The sequence below is a fragment of the Chrysemys picta genome, chromosome 4 (assembly GCF_011386835.1).
Source record: "Chrysemys picta bellii isolate R12L10 chromosome 4, ASM1138683v2, whole genome shotgun sequence".
In the NCBI taxonomy this organism is placed as follows: domain Eukaryota; kingdom Metazoa; phylum Chordata; order Testudines; family Emydidae; genus Chrysemys; species Chrysemys picta.
Window position 1 is genome coordinate 19,287,764 of NC_088794.1, and position 26,087 is coordinate 19,313,850.

Consider the following 26,087-nt stretch of genomic DNA (forward strand, 5'->3'; position numbering starts at 1 on the left):
ATAGATTTTTTTTTTTTTTAATTTCCCCCCCACTATGTTCTCAAGACCATGTCAGCAAACATCACCTTTCCCGCCTTGCAATGGAACTCCCTTTGGAGGGAGTGCTACTGGAGTACTCTTGCTACTTCCGAATTGGCCAGCAGGGGTATTATTAAGGCTAATGCGTCATTCCCTTCTGCCACCACTCACAGGGTTAGAGCATTTAGTCTCTGCTACATTTCCAGAGAACCACAAATAATTTCACTAATCCAGCCAGGATGTCTTCTATGTCAGGGCAGATCAGAGCCATTGGTCTGGCAATTAACTGCATCAGGTGGAATATCTCAAGCACTGCAGCTTTCTAGCATTGCAAATTCTCCCCAAGGCTGGTGCTGGGAGTTCAAGGCAGGATGCTGGCTCAGCAGTGAGTTAAGTCTGAAGCATCTAGCACCGGCCACTGTCAGAAGACAGGATAGATAGACCATTGATCTGACTCAGTATGGCTATTCTTATGCTCTTAAATCCCTGATTGTGCAGTATCCACCTTCCAGGGCCGGTGTAACCAGCAGGCGAATTAGGCGGCCGCCTAGGGCACCAAGCTTTGGGGGCACCAAAAAGCGGTGTCCGGTGTCACGGGAGTCAGCTGAGCAGGGCAGGGTGGGAAGCGAGGCCTCCATAACAAACCCGCAGCGAGGAGCGCTGCGCAGGACAGTCAGTGGGAGCCTGTGGCGGAGCAAGGAGGAGACAGCTGGCCAGGGTGACCAGTGCGGCCAAGGGACGGAGCTGTTGGGGGAGGCAGGACGCGGTCCTGAGCTCAGGTGAGCTTTGTCCTCCAACGCGCCGCACCTGGGTCCGGGCGCAGCTGCCTCCTGGGGTGAGGGAAAGTGAAAGTAAACCCCGCAGCGCGACAGAGGGGAAAGGGCTGGCGCAGGTGCCGCTTCCAAACACCAACTGCCTCTTCCCCCCCCCCCCGGTGGCACTGTGCCAATGTGGGGAGCCAGCCCTGATCCCCAGGGAGATCCTCACCTGCTCCCTGGGAGAGCCCGGCTCTGCTCTCCTGCTCTCCTTGTCCCTGGGTCCCACTGGAGGGCGAAGTACTCAGCCTGGGAACGTTTAGAGACCCTGCGAGCTGGGGACATTCTCAGCCTCCTCCTTGCTCATAGGTTCCCCCGGGCCAGAAGGGACAGTTGTGATTATCTCCTCTGACCCCCTTGTATTAATTCTAATGAACAATGCTACATTATGCAGTATTCATTTTTGAAAGTTTATAATAAGGGATGCTCGGGGGGCGCAAGGTGGAAGTTTCGCCTAGGATGCAAAATATCCTTGCCCCGGCCCTGCCACCTTCCCATCGTAAACAAGAAGTTCAGCTCTCACTTCCCATTTTCCCAGCTCTGTACACAAGCAGTGTGGCCTCAAGACAACCACTAACACCCTAACAGTTGCTAGAGTCTTGGAGTCTTTTTTTTTTTTTTTTTTTTTCCTTCTCATCATCATAAATGAACAAAGCAACTATAATGCTGATACTGCAGAAGCCAGGGCTGACTTGCCCTGTAACTTGAGTTCAGTGTGACTTCAGCACATATTGTTCATATGGGAAAAATAGACTGAACTAGTTTCCCTTCCTATTGTGATTCCAATAATGGAAATTAGAGGGGCAGGTACTTTATACATTCCTTCTTGTTTGTCCTCTTCCCTAACTCCTTTTTATGGCCAGTGCTGGACTGCTCCCCCAAACAATCTATGGAAGTAATTTTTTTTTTTTTTTTTTTAACAAAAGTAATGCAGTGGATCATGGTAAAAAGACCTGTCAAATCTCATATGTTTCCCCAGGCGGATCTGATTTACACTGAAATTCCCCCTGCACCCTGAAAGAGCTTTGGGGCTGTCTTGCCTTCTGCCAGAACATTAAGTTGCAGAGGGGTGTGCTGGGGGAGGCCTTGTCCCTGGCATCCCAAGTGGAGTTTGAGTGGGCCAGCTTCAGCCATCCCTAGTCCATAGGGTACATCTGTCCAAGAAATTCAGTTATTTGGAGTCCTTTATGAGCTAGTAGGGGGTGGTGCAAAAGTGGCCTGGTTTTTAAATGAATGTCTGGCTAGTGGCAACAATTCCTCTGACCCTGTGGATTTGGTATTGACCGTGTTGGTTGCTCTCAAGTTCTGTATTGCAGGGTGTTTTTTGCTGCCATTCTCAGTCTTGCATTTCTAAGCCTCTTGCATTTTTCAGATTCTTGACACCATGGAGAGATGTTAAGCTGGTGAGTTATCTGTCTGGGGAGGAGGATCTGTGTGGAATCCCTGGATCATGTGCTTCTTTCTTTTAGTTTTTAGTCAGAATGTTTCTAATTGTGGAATGTAATGATGAGCTAGTTTCCTATCTGTGACTGGATGTTTCAGGCCTTTTTTTTTTTGTAATTTCCTTTGCTGTGTCTTTGCTGTGTGCGTGTGTAATATCAGGGCTGACTTTTAACCTTCTTCCTCCACAAAAGTCCCCAACCACTCTCTTTAGGACTGCTGGGAAACTACTCAAGTGAGTCTCTCAAATGTCCGGAACAAGAGGTTTGGGATACACTTGCTACGAATGGGCATAAACCAACAGGTGCAGCAATGAGTCAGGGAATCTATCCAGAGTTCTGTGTGTGATATATATATATATATATATATAATCTTCCTACTGTATTTTCCACTGCATGCATCCGATGAAGTGGGTTTTAGCCCACGAAAGTCTATGCTCAAATAATGTGTTAGTCTCTAAGGTGCCACAAGTACTCCTGTTCTTTTTGCGGATACAGACTAACACGGCTGCTACTCTGAAACCTGCATGCTCCATGTGGCTCAGGCTTAAATTGACCCCTGAAAGCTGGTCACTACTGGAAATGAGGCTCATGGGCCTGGTTCACCATTGCGCTGCACCTTGCAAAATCACTTGCAGGAGTTGAAAATGCTACCTGGTCAGAACGGCAGCAGCACTTCACACCCACTTTGTGGCAGTGTAAATGGCTGTGCAAGGTGCTGGGAAAGGGCAAATTAAACCCTATCTGCCTTTTTTGGCACCCCCTGAATCTAGCTAAGCTATCCACGAGTGTCAGCACCTAAAGAGTCTCTACCTTGTGTAGGAAGAAGGGCGGAGAGAGCTGTACTGGGGACTCGAGGGAACCTATTTTTTCCCATCATGAATTAACCCCTTCCTACCGAGAGCTGGGAATTTAGGGACATGGTGGCTGCTGAGATGCTTTTGTTGTTGAAAATCTGGTTACAAACGCCCACAAGGTCACCCGGGAATGCACAGCGCCCACGTGTTATTACACAGCGACTGAACGGGGGAGAGTCCCGTTCTGAACTCCTCCTGCAGTCAGAGGGGTCTGGAATTGGATCCAAGCTTGGCAGGCTGGGCCCTACTGAGAGAGGCAAAGGCAGATCCCGAACTTGGCAAAGCTGGGCGGAAGGCGCCGCCTGAGGCATGGCTAACCCATCCAATCGCTTCCAGAAAACCAGACAGACGTCTTTTGCGAATGAGCGGGGTGTGTGTGTGTGTGGGGGGGGGGGGCCTGGAAGTAGGAGGGTTGTCACATTTTCTATTTTATTATTAGTCCCTTTTGAGCGCTTCTGTTTCTGGCCCTAGATACAGAAAGAGGGCAGCGGGGTGGGGGTGGGGGGGAAGGGCAGATCCTGAGCCACCTGTTGGATTTCCACACTTGTGGAGGCCGCTGTCCTTTTTAACAGTGTCTGTGTCTTTCTCCTCACTCCCTACGCCCCAGCATTCAGTGCACAGCCGGCCCATTGTGATGCCGGATTAGAGCAGCTGGGTGGAGCCTTTCAGGCTCAAGCGTAACTTCAGTCCCTTTAAAAACCTTCGGAGGCTTTTTCATTTTTTTTTATTTTTGTAAAGAGGATGGCAACGCCAACAAGGGGATAATTTGATGGATTACGCTGCGGGGCTGAGAGGCTCTCCCTAATCCCCTTTGTGCGTCTGTTTGACCAGACGCGCAGCAGAAGCCCCCAGCCTCTGGCAGGGAAAAGGCAGCTCAGCAGGGTGTGTTTTACACACTGACATATAAATACGGGGCCCTGGTCATGTGGGGTTCCTCGGATATAATCTGTGCCAGTCACCACGCCACGGAGGAGAGGAGGGAACCTGGCTGGAGCTTATTATCCCCCCCCCCCACTCCTCCAATTCAATTTACATTTTTATTCTTCTGCTACTAATAAAAACGAGAGCAGGGGAGGGAAAGGAGAGGGGCAAACTAGGTCAGATGTCATGGTGATGGGCACAGTAGGCGAGCCAGAATAAAAAGCAGAACCAAATCTTCCCTGGCCCCTAGGGGTGTTCAGATCCTGACTTCACAATATGGGCCCATCTCTTAAAATAAAGCCTGAGCAGGCATGGTGCAGTGGGACCCGCTTAGAGAGGAGTTGGAATGAAACTCTGGTTAGTTATTGAGCATCAATCGCAGGCCCAGTTATCCCATCTCAAAAAAAAGATATTGCAGGACTGGAGGGGGTTCCAAGGAGGGTGATGAGAATCCTAGAAATGTAGGGCTGGAAAGAACCTCATGAGGTCAAGTCCAGCCCCCTGCACTGGGGCAGAACCAAGAAAACCTCCACCATTCCTGACAGGTGTTTGTCCAGCCTGTTTTTAAAAACCTCCAGGGATGCGGATTCCACAGCCTCCCTTGGAAGCCTGTTCCAGAGTTTAACTACCCTGAGGGTACGTCTATACCCAGCCGCTAGTTCGGCGGCTGGCAATCGAACTTCTGGGTTCGACTTATCGCGTCTTGTCTGGACGCGATAAGTCGAACCCGGAAGTGCTCGGCGAGAGGAGTACCGCGGAGTCGACGGGGGAGCCTGCCTGCCGCGTGTGGACCGAGGTAAGTTCGAACTAAGGTACTTCGAACTTCAGCTACGTTATTCACGTAGCTGAAGTTGCGTACCTTAGTTCGATTTGGGGGTTTAGTGTAGACCAAGCCTGAGAGTTTGAAAGCTTTTCCTAATATCTAACCTAACTCTCTTGATACAGATTAAGCCAATTACTTTTTGTTTTTACCTCCAGTGGACATGGAGAATAATTGATCCTGGTTCTCTTTATAACAGCCCTTGACATATTGGAAGACTGTTTTTCTCAAGACTAAACATGACCATTTTTTTTTTTTTAAACCTTTCCTCACTGAGCAGATTTTTCTAAACCTTTGATCATTTTTGTTATTGTCCTCAGACTCTTTCCAATTTGTTCACCTCTTTCCTAAAGTATGGTGTCCTAAAGAACTGGACACCATACTCCAGCTGAGGCCAGAAGAGTGGGGAAGTTGCCTCCCATGTCTTCCACACAGCATTCCTGTTCATACCGCTCGCTGCATTGCATGATTGACTCGTATTCAATTTGTGATCCAATCGTCAAGGGCCTGGAAAAACTCCTCTATGAACAGAGGTTGGAAAGCTGGGGATTGCTCACTTTAGAAAGGAGATGAATAACCAGGAAGGTGGTGATAAAAGTATCTAAAACAATGACTGGGATAGAGAAGGTGGATTAGGAGCTCCGGTTTCCCCATCTTTTTGCCCATCTCCAACTGTTAGAGATGGGTATGAGATCGATGTGGGAGATTGATTTTCTGCCTATGGCAGGGCTCTTACAGCTTCATCTGAAGCAGCTGGGGCTGGCCGCTGTCAGAGACAGGATCCTGGGCTAGATGGACCTTGTCTGGCGATGCTTATGTTCCTGTGTTGAAGAAACAGCACTAGGGCCAGCCTCAGATGTCCTGTGTCTGAGACTCCCAGGTGCTGGATGCAGGTGACGAAGCAGAAATTTGGTTCTGGAAAAACAAAGTTGTTCAGGGCTGGCTTGCAGGGCCGTAGGTGCAACAGTCCCATTGCTGTTCCCTCAGGGCTGTCCTAAGATCTCCCTCTTATGGCCAAGTTCAGCCCTGCCGTATCTCGGTCAGTGTGTTTGGCCCCTCATTGCTCTAGGGCTGATTTGACCCTTTGAGTGGACTAACGTCTTCCCTCCCCCACAGGATCTAGCTTCTTTTTGATGGAAATGGGCCTGAGCTACAAAGCTGCAGTGCAGCTCTGAGCTTTCCCAATGTTTGAGAGTGCCGGGGTTGGGACCCTTGGCGCTGGCATTTCTCCCTTGCACAGGAGTGCCCAGCAAGTTACCCGTGAGAAGCCCTGCCGTGTCCTGGCTCCTACCACTCCGAACTAACCGCTACGCCACATTCCCTCCTAAGGCCAGCAGTAGAAGCCTGGAGCGCTGGCTCCTCATTCCTTGTCAATTAAGCCCTTCCATGGTGGGCTGCAACTGAGCCTTCCAGGCAGGAGGTACCTTCCTCTGCTACTCGACAGCCCTGAAGTGGGCTGACCTCTGCAGAGTACTGACCACCATGATCCTACCCAGCATCCACTGTGCTGCTGATGCACTGTCCTCTCTGGAAGCGTAATGTCTTCTCTGTGGTGTCCAGCATCCGCCCATGGCCTCTGCTTCTCTGGTGAGTCAGTCAACTCCCCTCTTGGTCAGGCATGTGGTTCCTGTTTTAACAGGGACAGAAGAGCATGTCAGGTTCGAACTGGGCACTGCCTTTGCTGAAGTATCGTTTCTCCGGGTTGGAGAGGGTGAGGGACAGGGTAGCAGGATACTGGAGCTCAGTGTGAGAGAACTTCCCTTCCTGGTCCTCCTCCTTTGTCAACCAAATAGAGGGAATGGATGGCGGGGCCAGAGGTCTGTGAGGCTGCTGAGCTGCCGGCGGCTCTTCCGGAAGGGTGAGGCTTCAGATAAAGAGTCCCACAGAATCTCTGTTGTGGCACCACCAAAAAGCATGAAGCAGCGGGAGAAGTGCAGGGGTGAAGAGCAGGGGGATTGATCCACTTGGGGACACTCGTCTCTATACAACAGGCTACGCCTAGACAGTGCTGTTAGCCAGTCCCGCGCCCCCAGGCCAGGAAAGAGTCCTGGGCTAGTACTTCTTCAGAACAGTGAATTCTCCCTTCAAGGTGATAGTGTGATTTTACAGAACAGCCTGTCTCTGATCACCTTTCCCTCCACCCCCTGCTCTCTAACAAGATGAATTGGTTTGGCTGGAGGGCCTGATAAAAGTAGGAGCCTGTCTGAGTCGCACGCAACCTCTGAGGCAGTGTTTCCTAGTGACCTGAACGCTGGAGGGACTCGATCTCTGCTGAAATCCGATGTAGCCCACGAAAGCTTATGCTCAAATAAATGTGTTAGTCTCTAAGGTGCCACAAGTGCTCCTGTTCTTTTTGCTGAAATCCCTGACTCTGCCACTGACCTGCTGGGTGACCTAGGGCAAATCACGTCAAATCAAAAGGTGATCAGATGATGAGCTAGTCGAACAATGAAGGGGGGGGGGGGAACAATGTGTTTCACAGGTTTTGAAAAGAACGGACTTGCTGAAATCTTTTACCAAATATTTTCAGTCCTCTTCTCTCTCCCCCTCCCCCACCTCCTTCAACATACAATTGTTGGTTTTTTTTTCTTTCTCCTATTTTTTTGCCACTGAAAAGGAACTTAGGAGGGAGAGGCAATGGGGGGGGGGGAACAATTGTTGAAAAATCCCAACCTGCTCTACTTGCCTCCTTTGCAAAGCCCTCGGCTCTCTGGATGAAAAGCCCCCCCTAAAAGCTCTCTATTACTCTCATCCCCTCTACTGCTGACTCAGCGTGTGGCCTTGGCAAGTGGCCAAGCTGAGCTGTGCCTTAGCATCGCTGTTGCTCAAATGAGGATAACTACTGACCGGCTACCTGAGGCCTTGCTTGTTTCTACGCTGTGCTTTTCAAAGACAACAGGAAGTACGTAGGCACAAAGTACTGTAGTATAAAACAAACTGAGCTGAGTCACCCATTCAATCCACAATCAGCACCTGAATGAAACACACTCCGGTGTCTGGAATAAGTTCAGAACTCCTGATTTTTCTGCCCCTCCTCTGCATTTTTTGGGGTTCCCTCTGGATTCCTGGGTTCCTTCCAGGACCAGTAGATCTCTGCCTACTTCCTCGACTTGTTCCCTAACAAGCTGGAAACTTTCACCAACCATCCCAACTTTAGCTTTTCAATCCCCCCAGCAAACCTCTGCTGGCGTTGTCTGGCCAGGGGCCTGTGTCTGCTCTTACACAGTGCTAGTATCCTGATGTCAGTGGAATCATTCTGAATCCATACCAGCATCACTGAGAGCAGAACCAGGCCCACATTCTTCCGTGAGATGGCCTGTGGTAGGCCAGAGCTTTTGTCTTAAACAACTCCATCCAGGCAAAGTGGCCTGCCCAACAGACCAAGGCTATGGCTGACAGCAGCTTCATTGACCACCTCCGCATGCGTGTTCTGGTCATCAGCCTCGCCTGCCGAGCCATTCCTTTCGAATCACAGATCAGCCCGTACCTGCTGCATGAGGGGACTTGGCAAGAGAATGGACTCCATCACCATATTTTGAACAGACATTGGGCAGCAGCCGAATACAACATTGTTCGCTTCCATAACTGTGGTTCGCTATGAAAGGGCCTACTCCAGATTATCGAAAGAGCTCTGCACAATGGGTGCATGTTAGGTGCTGAGCTCTCTTGAAAATCCACCACTAATTGTGGGTGCTGAGCAGTTGAAAGTCTGGCCCTTCCTCTCTCTCTGGGCCTCTATTCCCCAATGGGGGATAATCCTTCCTCTGTCTGTCTCGTCTGTTCAAACTGAAAACTTTTGGGGGCGAGCACTAGGGCCCTGATGTAAATTGAGGCTCCTAGGCTTTATTGCAAGACAAATAATGTCGGCTGGATTGGCAAGGAAGAGACTATTGTCACAGCAAGAGAAATCCAAGGGCTTTTTATTGACTAATATCAATGTCCTCCTGGTGGTCTAACATCTCCCTGCAAATCGAAGTGAAAGGGTCCTCCCAACCTGCAGCACCAAACATGATGCCCACATTCTACACTGCAGTCTTTGTGCCACACTCTGCCCTCTGAAGAGCCAGGGAAAGCAATGGAATTGCAGGTGGATTTGGGACCTTGATTGCCTTCCTGGACCTCCTGTGTTTGGTACCAAAGGGAAGGGATTTCCAGCGGTTGGCTTCTTCTCTTTCCCTAAAGGATTGGCTGAACCCAGTGAGGCTGAGATAATGGAGTCCTGGGCTCAAAGGAAACATAGTGTTAATTCAGAGAGACTAAATAAATTACACTTCTCCACCTTCCCTCTTCAATGTTCACTCTCGCTTCCCCCGCTTTGAGAGGAGTCAAGGAGATTGTGGGGGGGAGTCAGAGGAGGTCAGGTGAGTTTTCCATTTCATCCTGCACAAGCCTGCCAGAGCTATTCTCCATGGGGTCTTTCACAGTCAGCTGCAGTGAATAGACGCTGATAGCTGTGCAGGGATCTGGCAGTGTCTGAACGGCCCTTCCTTAAACACTTGCGCTCTCTTTCTCCCACACACCCTTGATTCCAGAGGGCTTCCAGAGAAAGGGGAATTAATAATCATCCTAACGATGTCCCTCAAAGGTTAGAAATGTAACGTTGTGGTTGTAAATGGAAACCTCACTGGTAGCAATGCACTTACCACACCCCTTTCTCTGCCCTTTGCTTGGAAGGACTTTCTGCACCAAAGCTGCTGGGTTGTGGGGAGGCAAAGGGGCAGGCTAGATTATGCTGGCTGAAGCATTATGCTACATGCTGGATCAGCCCCACATCTCCCCAGCAGTGGCCAGCACCAGCTGCCTGAGAAAGGTGCAGGAACCACGCAGCAGGGAGATACTTTGCCCTCCATCTAGTTCCTGCCCTAATCATGGAACCATAGGGTTAGTAGGGACCACAAGAGTTATCTGGTCTAACCCCGATAGTTGGAGATTGGCTTAAACACTGAGGCCTGAGGTTTTTATTTCATTTCCAAAAATGAGCTGTGGAATTAATTGTTAATCGTGGTCTAGTGGCTAGAATGTGAGGCTATAGGAGGGGTATCCACAAAGGTACGTAGGTACCTAAATTCTGTTTTTTAGGCACCAGTGCGACCCACAGAACTCTCGCCCAGCTTCCCCCTAACCCTGGAAGCACCTAAACTCACTCATCACCTGTTTTGTTTTTTCCTCTGGGCATGCACACTGCAGCTTCAGTCTAGGCATCCAGACACCTGTCTCCCAGACTCCAGAGCAATTCACAAACTGGGGAAGACAGGCATTCGGCTGCCCAAATATGGCGGGGAGCGGGGTGGGGTAATCCGGTAGGAGTGCGCAGAAGCCAGTACCAGATCAGTCCCCTTAGGTGAGTTCATAGGAAACAGCTGGGGGGATAAAGTGCCTTATAACTTTAGTCCAGTGGTTAGGTTATTCAGGTGGGAGACCCTCATTTCGAGTCCCTTCTTCTGATGAGAAGAAAGGAGTTAAACAGGGATCTGCCACTTTTCAGGGGAGTGGTCCAACCGCCCAGCTATAGAGTAATTCTAATGCTTTCTTTGGACCAATTAATATCTAAGTATTCCATTACTGAATTAATGTGAAGTAACTTCAATAGGAAAGCCCGAGGAAGCCCCACATCAGAATATTCCAAAGCCTAGTGGTTAGGGCACTCAGCTGCTCTGTGTTCAAATCCCTTCTCCCCCTCAGGAGGAGGGGGACTGGAACCAGGGTTGGTCTCTGACCTCCTGGCTGAGTATCCTGTCCACTAGGCTAACAACTAGAAAGGTTTCAGAGTAGCAGCCGTGTTAGTCTGTATCCGCAAAAAGAAGAACAGGAGTACTTGTGGCACCTTAGAGACTAACAAATTTATTAGAGCATAAGCTTTCGTGGACTTTTGCTCCCGGCTGTTTTCCTCCTGGCCCTGCATGGTTGCACTGAGCCAGCTGAGTGCTGGTCTTTCCAGAGTTTTTGGATCAATAGCAGAGTTCCCTGCAGTCCTGACTTAGGTGCCTATCTCTGTGAGGCGGGCAGGGCTTAGGACACCCCCGGCCTCTGGTCAGTGTCTCCCACATGCTGGCTTTATGGATCTCCATCTAAGGCTCCTGTCCTTTCTCCCCCCATCCATCAGAAGGGGAACCTAGACAACCAGCTCAGGCTTTGTGGATTGCAGTGTTGTTCCTGTGGTTTTCTTCTAGGTGCCTAAAAGTTAGACACCACCCAAGTCCCTTTGTGGATTCCCCCCCCTGGAGTCAAGGCAGGAGACGTACTTACAGCTGCACTCACTGCGGGACCTTAGGCAAGTCTTTGAAATGCGGTGCCTCAGTTGCCCTCTCAGTAAAATGGGGGATCCCACTGACCTATTCTGTAACGTGCTTTGAGACCTGATAAATGAGGCCATACAAATGCAAAATACCAAGACTCTATTCATTATGAAATCTGAGTAATGCCCCCATCACAGGGTGACACTGGCCCTTGAAGAGAGCAGGGCCAGTGTGTTTGTGACTGGTCAACTGATCCCAGTTGAGCTTGAAAAGCAGAGAGCTGGTGAGGGGAAGCCCGGGTGTGTCAGGCTGAGCTGGACATGGGGCTCTCACTGCCTGCTTCCCCTGGGAATAGGGAGCCCAGAGGACTGCCAGGGTGCCTGGGGTTGAGAGGGGGGCAGCAAAAGCCTGAGATATAAAGGCTGAGCTGACTAATTGTTTTGATTTGTTTAAGTTTGGACAGTAAAACTGCTTAAGAGAGACTTTGCACGTGGCAATGAGTCTTCGGGAGCTGTCTTGTTACTCTCCTTTTTTCCCCTTCATCTGCATTTAAGATGATGCTTAGCAGTTCATACCAGCCCTTGGTGGTTCACAGAGATTTGCTGGGCCTGATTCTCTGTTTGCACAGTCAGTGATACCTAGTGCCAAGTGGGTGAAAGGCTGGGCAGACCTGAATGGCTGCCATTTTGATTTGAAAATGTCTTTGACCCTTTGGCACTGGAAGAGATGCAGAGCACTGGAGAATCAGGCCCTGGGACCAAGGGGAATGTGTAGGGTTACCATATTTTGTGCCTCCAAATGGAGGACACTCCACGGGGCCCCCGCCCCTGCCCCCAGCCCCGCCCCTGGCCCTGCCCCAACTCCGCCCCCTCCCCAAAGTCTCCGCCCCCTCCCCTGCTTCCCGCGAACATTTAATTCGCGGGAAGCCTGAAGCAGGTAAGGGGGAGTGTGGGGGGAGGAGGCGCGGCCCAGGCTGGCCCCCCGCGGCTCCAGCCTGGGTCGGCTCGGGCACTGCCGGCCCCCGGCGGCCCGGCGCACCCCCCCTATCCCCGCCCGGCTCCGCGGCCCCGCGCACCCCCCCCGCTACCCCGGACCGGCCCGCGGCCCCGCGCACCCCCCTGCTACCCCGGACCGGCTCCCCGCCCGGCCCCGCGGCCCGGCGCACCCCCCCGCTGGCCCCGGCCCGGCTCCCTGCCCGGCCCCGCGGCCCAGCGCACCCCCCCCCGCTACCCCGGACCGGCCCGCGGCCCGGCGCACCCCCCCGCTACCGCGGCCCCGCGCCCCCGGCTGCCCGCCCGGCCCCGCGCCCCCGGCTGCCCGCCCGGCCCCGCGCCCCCGGCTGCCCGCCCGGCCCCGCGCCCCCGGCTGCCCGCCCGGCCCCGCGCCCCCGGCTGCCCGCCCGGCCCCGCGGCCCGGCGCACCCCCCCGCTGGCCCCGGCCCGGCGCACCCCCCCGCCCGGCCCCACGGCCCGGCGCACCCCCCCCGCTACCACGGACCGGCCCGCGGCCCGGCGCACCCCCCCCGCTACCGCGGCCCGGCGCACCCCCCCGCTACCGCGGCCCGGCCCCGCGCCCCCGGCTCCCCGCCCGGCCCCGCGCCCCCGGCTCCCCGCCCGGCCCCGCGCCCCCGGCTCCCCGCCCGGCCCCGCGGCCCGGCGCACCCCCCCGCTGGCCCCGGCCCGGCTCCCCTCCCGGCCCCGCAGCCCGGCGCACCCCCCCGCTACCCCGGACCGGCCCGCGGCCCGGCGCACCCTCCCGCTACCGCGGCCCGGTGCACCGCCCGGCTCCCGGCACCGCGCCCCCGGCTCCCCGCCCGGCCCCGCACCCGGCCCGGCACCATGCCCCCGGCCCCGCGACCCCGGCCCGGCACCGCACCGGCCCCGGCCAAAGAGGCCCCGGCCGAGCCCTCCATCCCTCCCTCCCGATTTTCCCGGACATGCCCGTCTTTTGGGGATTTCCCCCCGGACGGGGATTTGAACCCCCAAAAGCCGGACATGTCCGGGAAAATCCGGACGTATGGTAACCCTAGGAATGTGTATTGTAACAAGGAGAGAGGTAGAGAATTGACAGACTGAGGCAGGCCAAGAACATCAAGGGCAGACAACCTGTTGTCTCTGTCAGTGAGTCATTCCTGTAAGGACATCAGATTTCTTGAAAGAGAAAATGCTAGGTAACCTTGCAACTCAGTCTACAGAGTATTGATTTGCTAGTTGAGGCATCACTCAAACTACTTAGCTTTGTAAAAAGTTATCAGAAATTGTGATTTTTTTTTTTCCCTAAGAAAATTATCCACAGTGAGAATTCATCCCAAAGGCAGGAACTTTCTCAGCCCGCTGATCAGAGCTCAACCCAGATCTTGAAAGGACATTGAGTTAAAAATAATCTCCCCTCTGTCTGAGCAATGTTGGTGTTACTTGCAACTATCTGGCTTTGACGAGATCAGAGTAAAAGGAGAGTGCTTTCTTCGGCTAGTTTGGTGCAGCTGACAGCATGTTGTGTATAGGCCGTTTCCCAGTGTCTGTGGGGAGGCTGAACCTAAAATAAAAGGTGTTGCTTAAAGCCTGTTAGCTAAAAAGCTTTAAAACCCTAGTGTAGCCAGGACAAATTGTATTTTAACATGTTAGCTGGCAAAGGGGGAGTATAGGGATCATCTCTACCAGCTGCCATGAGTCACCCTGTCTACTCTAGCCTCCAAGGCTGTCAAACTAGTTCCTTTCACCAGCTTTAAACTCAGTATTGTTCCCTGGTGTTCCCATCAGTCTGTTCCACCTCCAGTCTTATATTGCGAGCGTGAGCTCTTTGGGGGCAGAGATCACCTTTCTGTTCTGTTTGTACAGCACCGAGCACAGTAGCGTTCTGGTTCACAACCAGGGTTCCTAAGTGATCCCACAATATAAATAATTGGTAACCCATTGAAATCTGCTTTGCAACCTTTGAATAAGGAGAGGACATTAATGAGGGAATTGCAAGAATCTAAAGAAGCCACTGGGCTACTAGCTAAAATGAGTTAGCTTCCGGGGATTGTGTCCCCCAGGCAGCTATCTTTTTTTGAATTTATCCCACCTTCTCTGGCTGCTTGAATAATAAACGGCCAGTCTTTTCAGGTCAGCTATATTTAGCTGGACCCAGTCAATCCGTTAGTCCCTGAACACTTAAAAGTCTCTCCTCCCACTTTATTGGAGAGGCTGGGACAGCAAGAATGTCAAACATCCAGCATTTGCCTTTTTTCGTTGTTGAAATGGATCCCCTGTCCACCTCAGAGACTGAGAGCTTAATTTCCCTTTGTCTGGCCAGCAAGCTCCTTTTCTTCTGGCTTTCTCCCTTCAAATTATTTCAAGTCCCACCCACCTACCTGGTTACCAGGTGAGGAAGTCTTTACAAGCTGATCTGTTGTTTCTCTGAGTGAAAAGCTATTGCCAGTTCAGTCAGTAGGGCGTAAAAATAATTAAAACTAAATCTTAGATTAAACCTGTGGCTGTGGGCAGGACACTGAGGGCAGGCGAGGCAGATCCAGACTATCCAAATGCAGATGACACACCATGCTCCCCAGCTGCACTAAAAGCCCACTGGTGGGCCAGGTTTGCAAATCTGAGCTAAATTTCAGAGTGGTAGCCGTGTTCGTCTGTATCAGCAAAAAGAACGAGGAGTACTTGTGGCACCTTAGAAACGAACAAATTTATTTGAGCATAAATAAATACATTTATTAGTCTCTAAGGTGCCACAAATCTGAGCTAAGTTTCAGACGGAAGCCCCACCTTCTGCAAGGAAGGAGTTCCGTATGAGTCAGGGCGAGGAACTCGGTCATGGGAGGAAGTTCTGCTTTGAGTTTTGGGAGCCTCACTTGAACCTGAAACTCCATGGGGATGGAGTGCTTGGGAGTGTGGCTAACAGTGAGCCCTGAATCCCCTGTGAATGGAAAATGTTGAATTTCCCCTAGTGCTGTTCCTTGGGAGGGAGTTTAGCTAGGGTGACCCTATTTCTCAAAGAGAAAATGGGACACCCCAGCTGCTTGCCTGAGGGTCCTCCCCCGCTCCCCATGGGAGGCTGCTGCCAGTGGCTGGAACCCTTTGAGGGCCCCCACACAAGGCTGTTGCCCATTGCTGGAACCCTGCCCTCCACCCATGCTGGAACGCTGCTTCCCCCCCCAACCCTGCCTCCCCCTCTGCGGGGGGCTGGCCTCTTTCCCCCCCCCCCCCCCAACCCTGCCTCCCCCTCTGCGGGGGGCTGGCCTCTTCCCCCCCCCAACCCTGCCTCCCCCTCTGCGGGGGGCTGGCCTCTCCCCCCCCCATATTGCTCTGCACCGCACCCCACTTTTGCATTTGTCCTATTTGCTCTTGCCAACTGCTCAATTCAGCAAGAGCAAATGGGACAAATGCCTCCTTTTGGGGAAGAAAAAAAAAAAAGTCAGGACGGCTGGGACAGGGCTTAATAAAGGGACTGTCCCGGCCAAAACGGGACGTATGGTCACCCTAAGCATAGCCCCAGTCCTGCAAGCTCTTTCTTAAGGGCAGAGCCCAGTGGTGCTCCATGGAGACACGGGTCCACCGGCATAGAAAACCTTGCAGGATTGGGGCCAGTCATGTAGTCCTCCTTCAGGCATCCACTCGATTGAGAGCAGGGCTTTGCAAAGCCCTGGGCCTGATCCTCTGATGTGCTGAGTTCCCATCGCTACCATTGCAGTTACAAGTCAGTATTGCCTCCCCGGGCTGTAAACAGGAATGACCATACTCCCTCGCCTTCTTAGCATGCTTGGAGATGGATGGTGCTAAGTATTATTATTATTATTTATTATTATTATTATTATTATTGTATTGGAGCAGGGCTTGAGCAGCAAGGTTTGGATATGGATCTGAACCTGGCGACTCCCATCTGAAGTGAGATGGAGTTTGCTTTCAAACCCATCTCTGTAGAACTTGAAACAGAAGAACAGTATCCTTCGTAATGTGAAGGTTGTAAGCTCTTTGGGGCAGAGACTGTGTCTTTGTACAGAACCTGGCACAACAGGGCGAGGCCCCTAGGTGCTGGGGTAATATGCTGTGGTTCTGTGTTTAAAAAGATCAGAGGCGAGGGAGGGCTCGGCAACCAAACCCCGTAGGTGTGCTGTGTGTGCCCACAGGTTGGCTCCGCCTCCCGCTTCCTGCAAACTCTACTTAACTACTTTTGCAAGGAGTGCTGAGCTCTCTGCATCCCGGCCAGGCTGGCTTTATTAAATGAAGTTCCTGCAGGGCAAAGATGGGAATGTACCTGGATCATCTGTTGGCTCTTCTGTAGGGAGGGAGGTGAGTCTGGTGTTCTTTGTTTCAAGAGACACTGGTTCTTTGAGGCGTCCCAAGACTACACTTTTTGTTTGCGTTTGGCCAAATCAGTGGTTTGATCCTATCCTAACGCTTTTTTAACTCTGTGCCTTCACTCTTTCCACTTCAAAAGTTATTTTTCCTCCCTTGGTATCCTGCTGTTAATTGATTTATCTCGTTAGACTGACCTCACACTTGGTAAAGCAAACCCCATCCTTTCATGTATTTATGCCTGCTCCTGTATTTTTCACTTAATGCATCCGATGAAGTGGGTTCTAGCCCACGAAAGCTTATGCCCAAATAAATTTGTTAGTCTCTAAGGTGCCACAAGGACTCCTTGTTGTTCTTTCTCTTGTGGTTCGCTCACCCAGCTCCACTTGTGTGGCCAAAACCAAGTTGTATGCAGTGTTGTTGTAGTCATGTTGGTCTCAGGATATTACAGAGATAAGGTGGGTGAGGTAATACTTTTTATTGGACCTACTTGGTGAGAAAGACAAGCTCTGTGTAAGCTAGAAAGCTTGTCTCTCTCCCCAACAGAAGTTGGTCCAATAAAAGCTATTACCTCCCCACACCTTGTCTCTCCAAAACCAAGTTGGCATTTACCTTCAGACTGGTAAATGCTCGTCCTGAGAGAGGGAAAAAAAGGGATGTTCGAGCAAGGTGCAATTTATACCACAACGGCTCCTGGCAGCAGCAGCATCACCTGTAAGTGGGTCACAGTTGGTAGCTCCCAATCTGTGCTTTACATCTGGCATTGCTGCTGGGTACATTGGGATTAATCTTCTTATTAAAGTTTAGTGGAGGCTGGATGTGGGGGAGAGAGACACACCTATCTCTCCTCGCCTGATACAAGAGATGCTGAGCCTTTCTGCCTTGGCCTGAAATTCTAGGGCAGTCTGAGATCCTACCTCCTGCTCCCCCCATTACAGCTACTCTTCATTAATGCTAGAAAATCCACTACAGTACGAAGTGGGAAGAGGGGGTTTGCATCTGAGGTCTTTTTGTATTTTTAAACCCCAGTCCGTAAACCATCCAGGCATCCGGGACTGCAGCCCATGTAACCCACTGGTCAGTGTACATTATGTCTTCAGCGTGCCTGATCCACAGAGAATAAGGGTGTGTTTATAGCTCTCAGCATGGCTGACCTGCTCAGAGTATCAAGGCTCATATTGTCAGGTAGGTCCCTGCTTCAGTCTCTAGTTTGCTGTCTAGGATGGTGGCTGTCACATGCATGATGCTTGGCCTTGTTGAGATGTCCTGTCTAGTCTACATCTAAGAAGGGTGGATTTCTGCCCCCCCAATCCTTTCCCAATAGACGTTAGTGTATCTCCTGGATTCAGAATATCCAGGCCAATCCCAAATGGGCCTTCAAATTTCCCATATTAGCTTAGGGGACAGGACTCCTGGGTTCTGTTCCCACCTCTGCCACTAACTTGCTATTTGACTGTGGGCAAGTTTAAACCTTCATTGGATGCTTCTGTTTCTCCTGCTGTGAAAGGATAACCCCTCAGAGGAGTGTTGGAAGTCTTAATGGTTTGCAAAGCCCAGCTGTTTTGGAGGTGCAAAGTACTTGTGTTAGGCACTCTCACAGAGCAGTAACTACGACTTGGATGAGGTTTGATCTTGTTTCTGTAACACTTTGCATTCTGAAGACTCCTAACGCAATTTACAGTTGTTGCAGTTGTCCCCATGCGGTCACACCCTTACAAGTGTTTGGGAGCCCCATTTAGTCACTGTGGCCATAGGGGTGCACCTATGGGGCTCAGTTTGTAAAATTGAGGCTTTGCACTCCACCCCAGAGGTGGGTGCACGAATCAACAACTGATCTACTTGCAGCTCCTGGCACAAATCTTTCTATCTATTCCCCATGCCACTTAGGGGCTGGGCTGTCTGTCTCTCCCACATAATCTTCTATGGAAGATAAAACACAATAAGAGGCACCCTGAAGTCATTAACCCTTGGGAAGCTGGGGGCAAGCGAATGAGTCACAAAGAATTGAGTGGGAGAGGAGAGACATTAGGCATGAATCCATGGGTGTTGGTTATCTGTGATGAGTTAATGACTGCCCATGAACTTCTCAACTCTGTGGAGGAAAGCGGCTCCTCTGTCAATTATCATAATTGCAACAGCAGGGAAAGGTTGGGAATGATGCTCTGTGAAGCCTCATCAACGTGCTCCAAGAAGAGATTGTTCCAAGTCTGGGCTGAGCTATTTGGCTGGTGGAGAAATCCCAAACTCTCCCAGACTCTGAGGAAGTGGTGTTTAGCCCATGAAAGCTTATGCCCAAATACATTTGTTAGTCTCTAAGGTGCCACAAGGATTTTTTGTTGTTTTTCCTATCTACTCTGTAAGACTTGCTCAGTTACTGCAGTGATGAAAGAACAGGAGTACTTGTGGCACCTTAGAGACTAACAAATTTATTAGAGCATAAGCTTTTGTGGACTACAGCCCACTTCTTCGGATGCATATAGATGAAGGTGACCCTGGGTAGACGGATCATATACGTTTGCCCGGCCTAGGGAGTAAAAAACCCCACATTCTCGTGGTGGTTCAGTCACTGGGGTAAAGAGCACAATTCTGTCTTGTCCAAGGCTGCAGCAGGAATCCAAATCTGGCTATACTTAATGCAGTGCCTTGCTCTGTGGGGTTAACAGATCTCCCCAGGCCACTGAGGTGAAGTGCATTCAGAAATAAAGGGGCCTTCGTTTGCTTTAGTGAGGATTATGCTACTATAGTTCGTAGCAATCACAGGTGTGAATCTACCCCAAGGTAAAGCCTGTCCCAGGTTACTTGTTCCTGGGAACCTCTGGATGTCCATTAATAGTTTGTTAGAACACTTTGATCTTGTCCTCCTACCGCTCAAAGTGCTCTAACAAACTGTTAATGTGCGTGTCAGCAGGGCGCACATAACAGTCCTTGGCAGGCTAGCAGAGGGTAGAGTCACACCCCAGTTTGCTGCAGATTAATTGTTCATGTAGACAAGACCTTAGGCCACTTTACTTCTGAATGAGAATGTCCACGAGGGGGCAGGGATATTAATGTGCTTTAACTTCCCACTTTAAGTAAATTTGCCCTAACTTGCCTGAATGTCCATTGTGCCATTCCTCCAGCATTCTTTTAGCAAAACAATTGGCTGGGGAGATCTGTGTGACACCGGACAGGTCACTTAGGCTATGTCTACATGGTCCCACAGTTCAGACTATGGGGATGTGAACTGCAGCTAGTGCGCTGTGCTTTAACTGCCCCATATGGATGCTGCGAGTGCAAAATAAAAGGTATCTAGTTAGTGTTAAATTAGTCCTAGCAAACTAAGGTATCCTATATATAGTTCACTCCCACAGCGTCCACACAGGGGCGTTACTGTAGTTCACTCCTCCATAGTCTGAACTGTGGGGCTTTATAGACAAACCCTTAATCTTCCTGGATTTCAGGGCTTGTACACCTGGGGAAAAAGAACAGGAGTACTTGTGGCACCTTAGAGACTAACAAATTTATTAGAGCATAAGCTTTTGTGGGCTACAGCCCACTTCTTCGGATGCATATAGAGTGGAACATATATTGAGGAGATATATATACACACATACAGAGAGCATGAACAGGTGGGAGTTGTCTTACCAACTCTGAGAGGCCAATTAAGTAAGAGGGGGGGAAAAAAAAACGTTTGAAGTGATAATCAAGATAGCCCAGTACAGACAGTTTGATAAGAAGTGTGAGAATACTTACAAGGGGAGATAGATTTAATGTTTGTAATGGCTCAGCCATTCCCAGTCCTTATTCAATCCTGAGTTGATTGTATCTAGTTTGCATATCAATTCCAGCTCAGCAGTCTCTCCTTGGAGTCTGTTTTTGAAGTTTTTCTGTTGTAAGATAGCCACCCGCAGATCTGTCATTGAATGGCCAGACAGGTTAAAGTGTTCTCCCGCTGGTTTTTGAGTATTATGATTCCTGATGTCAGATTTGTGTCCATTAATTCTTTTGCCTAGAGACTGTCCGGTTTGGCCAATGTACATGGCAGAGGGGCATTGCTGGCACATGATGGCATATATCTCATTGGTAGATGTGCAGGTGAACGAGCCCCTGATGGTATGGCTGATGTGATTAGGTCCCTTTTTTTTTTTTTTTCCCCCTCTTACTTAATTGGCCTCTCAGAGTTGGTAAGACAACTCCCACCTGTTCATGCTCTCTGTATGTGTGTGTATATATATATCTCCTCAATATATGTTCCACTCTATATGCATCCGAAGAAGTGTGCTGTAGCCCACAAAAGCTTATGCTCTAATAAATTTGTTAGTCTCTAAGGTGCCACAAGTACTCCTGTTCTTTTTGCGGATACAGACTAACACGGCTGCTACTCTGAAACCTGTACACCTGGGGAGTTTTTCCAGCATAACTATTCCTGATTACCTATCCCTGAATAACTCCATGTGCAGGGCTGGCTCCAGGCACCAGCCGACCAAGCACATGCTTGGGGCAGCACCTTGGAAGGGGCGGCCAATGTTGGGGTGGCGGGGGGTGCTTGCTTTTTTTGTTTGTTTGTTTTTCTTTTTGTTTCGGCCGGGCAGCGCGGGGAGTATTTCGGCGGCAGCGGCGTATCGCTGGGGGGTGGAGGGGGAGGGCGGGGGTTTGGGCAGCCCGGCCCGGCCCGGCCCAGCCCAGCCCGGCGCTCCGGGGGTTTGGGCGGCCCGGCGCGGCGCTCGGGGGCGGGAGTTTGGCTGGCCCGGCCCGGCGCTCGGGCAGCCTGGCGCGGTGCTTCGGGGGGGCAGGGGTTTGGGCGGCCTGGCGCGGTGCTGGGGGGCGGGGTGTGTTACAGTGGGGCGGCGCTCTTCTTTTTTGTCTAGGGTGGCAAAAACGTTAGAGCCAGCCCTGCATGTGTGGATGTCCTTATTTGGAATTATTTTAATCCACTTCCAATCTGGATTAAGGTAATTCAGAAGAAGGCACTCTTATTCTGGAAAAAGAGCATCCACACATGGAGTTATTCAGGAATTCCACTTAAATTTTCATAGCCTGCCTTAATCCAAATTTATTTCCTGGTATAGACAAGCCCTCAGTTCCCCATCTATGAACTGGGGAGCTATGAGACTGACCTCCCCAGGGTGTTGTGATGACCCCATAAATACTTGGGCAGACACTCCACTGCTGTGGGATATGGGTCACAAAGAACCAAGATAGAAAACATGTCCCGAGGACTTCAAAGAGCACAAGTGGCCTGATCTCCAGCTTTCAGGCACATGAATGGCTGTTCCCTCTTCAAAGGGCACTGATTCAGTATTGCCCCAGTCAGCGATTCCATCTACTGACACTCCGCTGCCTGGAGCTGCTGTTCACTCTGCCATCCTGTGCCTGACCAGGCCAGCTCCCGCCGAGTTTACAGGATCTACTGAGGTGGAACAGCACCCTGGTATATCTACAGGCTCGTGGCAGAGGACTCCTGATATCTCCCTTCCCCTTGCTTTGAGCCCATCCTCAGAGTCCCTGTGAGAAGCTGCATGAGCGAGGTGGGAGAGGTGGAACATGTTAAAGGGAAAACCGATGACTCAGCTGGCAATATTCGCTCAGATGACAAAGTAATGCTCATGATAATTGCCATTTACTGGCAGAGGAGGCTGAACTGGGTCATATTGATTTGTGAAACTCAATGAGGCACCATCTGTGCTGCTGAATATCACACCCCTGTCAAGATGATGGGTACATAGTTCAGGTAAAAATATTGACCTGAGAGCTTTGTGCATCTAGGCTGTGGGAAGGAGCAGTGTGTGACAGCTGATCTCATGATCAAGGCACTAGCTGAGGCCTTGAGATCTGGAATCAACTCCTGGTTCTGTCCCCAACTCCTTATGTGACTTGGACAAGTCACTTAATCTCCCTCTGCCTCAGTTGCCCATCTGTAAAACAAAGATAATCCTTCGTTTTGCCTTGTCTAGTTAGCTTGTGAGTTCTCTGGGATAGGGTTCATCTCTAATGTGGTGTTTGTACAGAACCTAGCACAACAGGGCCCTGATCTTCGTGAGGGCCTCTAAGCACTTACTGTGATGCCAGTAAGAAATGGAAGAGGGTCTGGGGTGACTGACAGTGAAGGGGCTGAACCTTCCAAGGCTTGGCCTCTCTGTGAACCATGGTCCTTTGATATTGCCAATATTGATGCTGTTTGCAAAGGCTAGTGGGAGTGATTTTGTGTTGGGGAACGCTGTCCAGTGCCCTCCTCGTGACTGTAGCTTTGTGTCCCACTCCAGACGGGTGGTGCTGTTGACTTCAATGGAATGGGGAACTGTTTCTTGTTTTGGTCCCCTTAAGAAGGAACCCACCCTGGTGTGGATTTCTGATTTCTAATGTGCTCTTTTCTTTTCTCCATAGTACAGAATGTGAAGCCGGGGGAGAGACCTGGAATATGAAGCCTGTCTACCGGTGCCTGGACTCTGCATTGTAGTGACTGCATCTTGCAACCTATGGAGGAAGAAGGGACAAACTGTTCACTGCTGATAAAAATGGCAGCCAGCGTCTCTCCATTGGACTGTGAAAGGAGACTTCGGACCTTGGTGTCTGTCTGTTGGGCGCCCCAGGAAGGCTGCTGCCTGGTTGACACAGCCTTCTCCTATTGAGTGGAGCAAGGGCAGCATGGCTCAGAAAGTGTGGGTCAGCATGCTCTTCCACAACCGCAAAGCCCAGCTCCTGCTGGTCAACTCCCTGACGTTTGGCCTGGAGGTCTGCCTGGCTGCTGGGATTACCTACGTGCCACCGCTTTTGCTGGAAGTGGGTGTGGAGGAGAAGTTCATGACCATGGTTTTGGGTAGGTGGCTTCTTTCTTTCTTCGACTGAGATGCTTACCACCTCTGTGGGTTCAGAGGGCAGTGGGGAATCGGGGCATGAAGATTTGTATCCCCACGCTCTGATCAGCTGAGACAACCCTATTCCAGGGAGAATGTGCAGCCTATTGGCTTAGAGCTGGGGACTGGGAGCCAGGGCTGCTGGGTTCTATTCCTAGCTTCTGCCTCTGAATTGCCTGTGTGGCTTTGGCATGTCTCTGCCTCAGTTTTCCCTTCTCTAAGACGGGGATACTTCCCTGAGGGGCTGAGGGCTTAATGTTGATGAAGTGCTGTGACCTGCATGGTGGAGGGCTTTTCTAGGGTGTGCTTACCAAGTTGCCTAGAAGCCGTAAATGGTGAGGGGGGGGCAGGTGCTGGTGGGGGTCTGGTTTCTTGGGCTGAGCTAAGGCCAAGGTTTTCACAAGTGATTATGGATGTCCCACTTGAGAGACCGCTTAAAGGGGCCTGATTGTCAGAGGGTGGGTGCTCAGCACTTTGACAGACAGGCCCCCTTAAGGTGCTTCAGATGGGCACCCGCAATCACTAGTCGCTTGTGAAAGCCTTGGCCCTAGCTCTTATTGCTGGGCACAGGGATCGCCTGCAGCACTAGGACGCTGCCCCTAAAGCCACGTCTCTGTCTCCATTCCAGGGATCGGGCCTGTCCTGGGCCTTGTCTTTGTACCGCTGATTGGCTCTGCCAGCGACCACTGGCGCAGCAGCTACGGCCGGCGGCGGCCCTTCATCTGGGTCTTGTGCCTGGGAGTCCTGCTGAGCCTTTTCATCATCCCCCATGCCAGCCGCCTGGCAGGCCTCTTTGCCCTCAATGCTCACCCCCTGGAGATTGCCTTCCTCATCCTGGGCATTGGCTTGCTGGACTTCTGCGGCCAGGTCTGCTTCACTCCCCTAGAGGCCTTGCTCTCGGACCTCTTCCAGGAGCCTGACAACTGCCGGCAGGCTTTCTCCATGTACGCCTTCATGATCAGCCTGGGTGGCTGCGTCGGCTATCTGCTTCCGGCCATTGACTGGGCCGGTAGCTTCTTGGCCCCTTATCTAGGGGGGCAGGAGAAGTGCCTCTTCAGCCTCCTCACCATCATCTTCCTGGGCTGCGTCCTGGCCACCCTCTTTGTGACGGAGGAAGCAGTGGGGCAGGTGGACGCTCTGGCAGGCCCCGCGCTGAAGGACTCTTCCCCCAAGCCCTCGTCCCCCAGCTGCTGCTCGTGCCAAGTTTCCAAGAGCCTCTTGCGAGCCAGGCATGTGGTCCAGGCCTTGAGGAACCTCTGCGCGTTGGTCCCACAACTGCATGGCCTCTGCTGCCGCATCCCCAAGGTGATCCGGCGGCTCTTTGTGGCCGAGCTGTGCAGCTGGATGGCCCTCATGACTTTCATGCTGTTCTACACGGACTTTGTTGGCGAAGGGCTGTACCAGGGTGTTCCCAGGGCCGAGCCGGGAACAGAAGCCAGACGTCACTATGATGAAGGTAATGAATGAGCCAACTGCCTTCAAGACTGCAGAGGCAGAATTTGCTTCCATATGCAGGGGAGTTGTAACACTGAGATGGGGTCAGGATGGACTCTACCTTTAGGGTTCATCTCTCCCTACCCATTGGGTCAGAGCTCAGGTGCGTAGCCCAAGCCTCTGCTAGTGCCACAACATCCACACAGCTACCTTTAGCACACTAGCTTGAGTTCTGCCAACATAAGTCTGTCTAGCCAGGCTGGGAAGCACTCTCCCAACCGCAATGTAAACAGGTCTGAGTTGGGTATCCTCTCTAGCTGAGATGGGGGCAGGGAGGTAGGTATATTAATATCTATATCTGGCAGCACTTGGTGCTCTATTTGGGCCACATGTGGCTTTGCTGCATAGGCTGGGATGAGAATCTGCCAGGACCAGAACCACTTGCCTGAACCTATCAGTTTTTTAATGACTATCGTTAGTAGTTCATCCCAAAATCTGAAAGGTGGGGTAAATGGAACTTTCACCATTTTACAGATGGGAAAACAGAGGCACAGGTAGGTGATGAGCAGAACCAAAAGCCAACTTCTCTCTATGTGGTGTTGCAAACCCCAACCCACCCCTAGTTTTTACCAGTCTCCAGCACCTGGCAACAGTGTGAAGAACTGAGGCCTTGGCTACACTGGCGGTGTACAGCGCTGCAACTTGCTACACTCAGGGGTGTGAAAAAAAAAACCCCTGAGCACAGCGAGTACAGCGCTGTAAAGCACCAGTGTAATCGGAGCCTGCAATGCTGCACGCTCACTCGGAATAGCTTGCAGCGCTCCCCTCGGAGAGGTGGAGTACATACAGCGCTGCAAGAGCTCTCTCGCAGCGCTGGCGGCGCGACTACACTCGCGCTTCACGGCACTGCCGCGGCAGCGCTGTGAAGTCCTGAGTGTAGCCAAGGCCTCAGTTAGTTTCCTTGACATAAAATCTCATGCTCCAAGGGATGTAAGCTGATCATCTTGGGGGTGGTGGGGCAGGAAGGAATTCTCCCCCTCCCATTCGTCAGGCAACATTACGGGGTGACTTTCCTCTTCCTCTGAAACATAAAATATGGAACTAGAGCCTGATGCGATGGAGCGCAGGTCTGGTGCCTGAATTCTTAAGAGATACTGGGATCCAGCAGCCAGCACGCTCAACTGGCCGTTTGTGGCTTTACCACTGATCCACTGTCACCTCAGACAAGTCATCGCACCATTATGTGCCTCAGTTTCCCCCATCTATACAATGGAGCTCATGATGCCTGTCCACCTCTTGTAAATCACTTAGAGACTGGTGGTGCAAAGTCCTGGGAGTGTTAAGTAGCGGTGAGATGAGCCAAGCTGTGATAATGATGTTCAGACCCCTGTCTCCAGACTGACTCGCTCATTTCTACACTGCTCTCTTC

The 26,087-nt window shown here is 51.4% G+C and overlaps 1 protein-coding gene across 5 annotated transcripts in view; it reads left to right on the forward strand.

Moving 5' to 3' along the window:
- SLC45A3 (solute carrier family 45 member 3) overlaps positions 1–26,087 on the forward strand; it is a 67,429-nt gene that overhangs the window by 29,705 nt on the left and 11,637 nt on the right. For 2 of the 5 annotated variants that reach the window (XM_065591514.1, XM_065591512.1), the window contains exons 2-3: positions 22,755–23,187; positions 23,853–24,680. In XM_065591514.1, coding sequence (XP_065447586.1) covers positions 23,016–23,187; positions 23,853–24,680 — 1,000 coding nt within the window. In that variant the 5' untranslated portion in view covers positions 22,755–23,015. Of the gene's footprint in view, positions 1–16,131; positions 16,386–22,754; positions 23,188–23,852; positions 24,681–26,087 lie in introns of those variants that run through there. The other 3 variants (XM_065591513.1, XM_065591516.1, XM_065591515.1) reach the window with 3 other exon arrangements.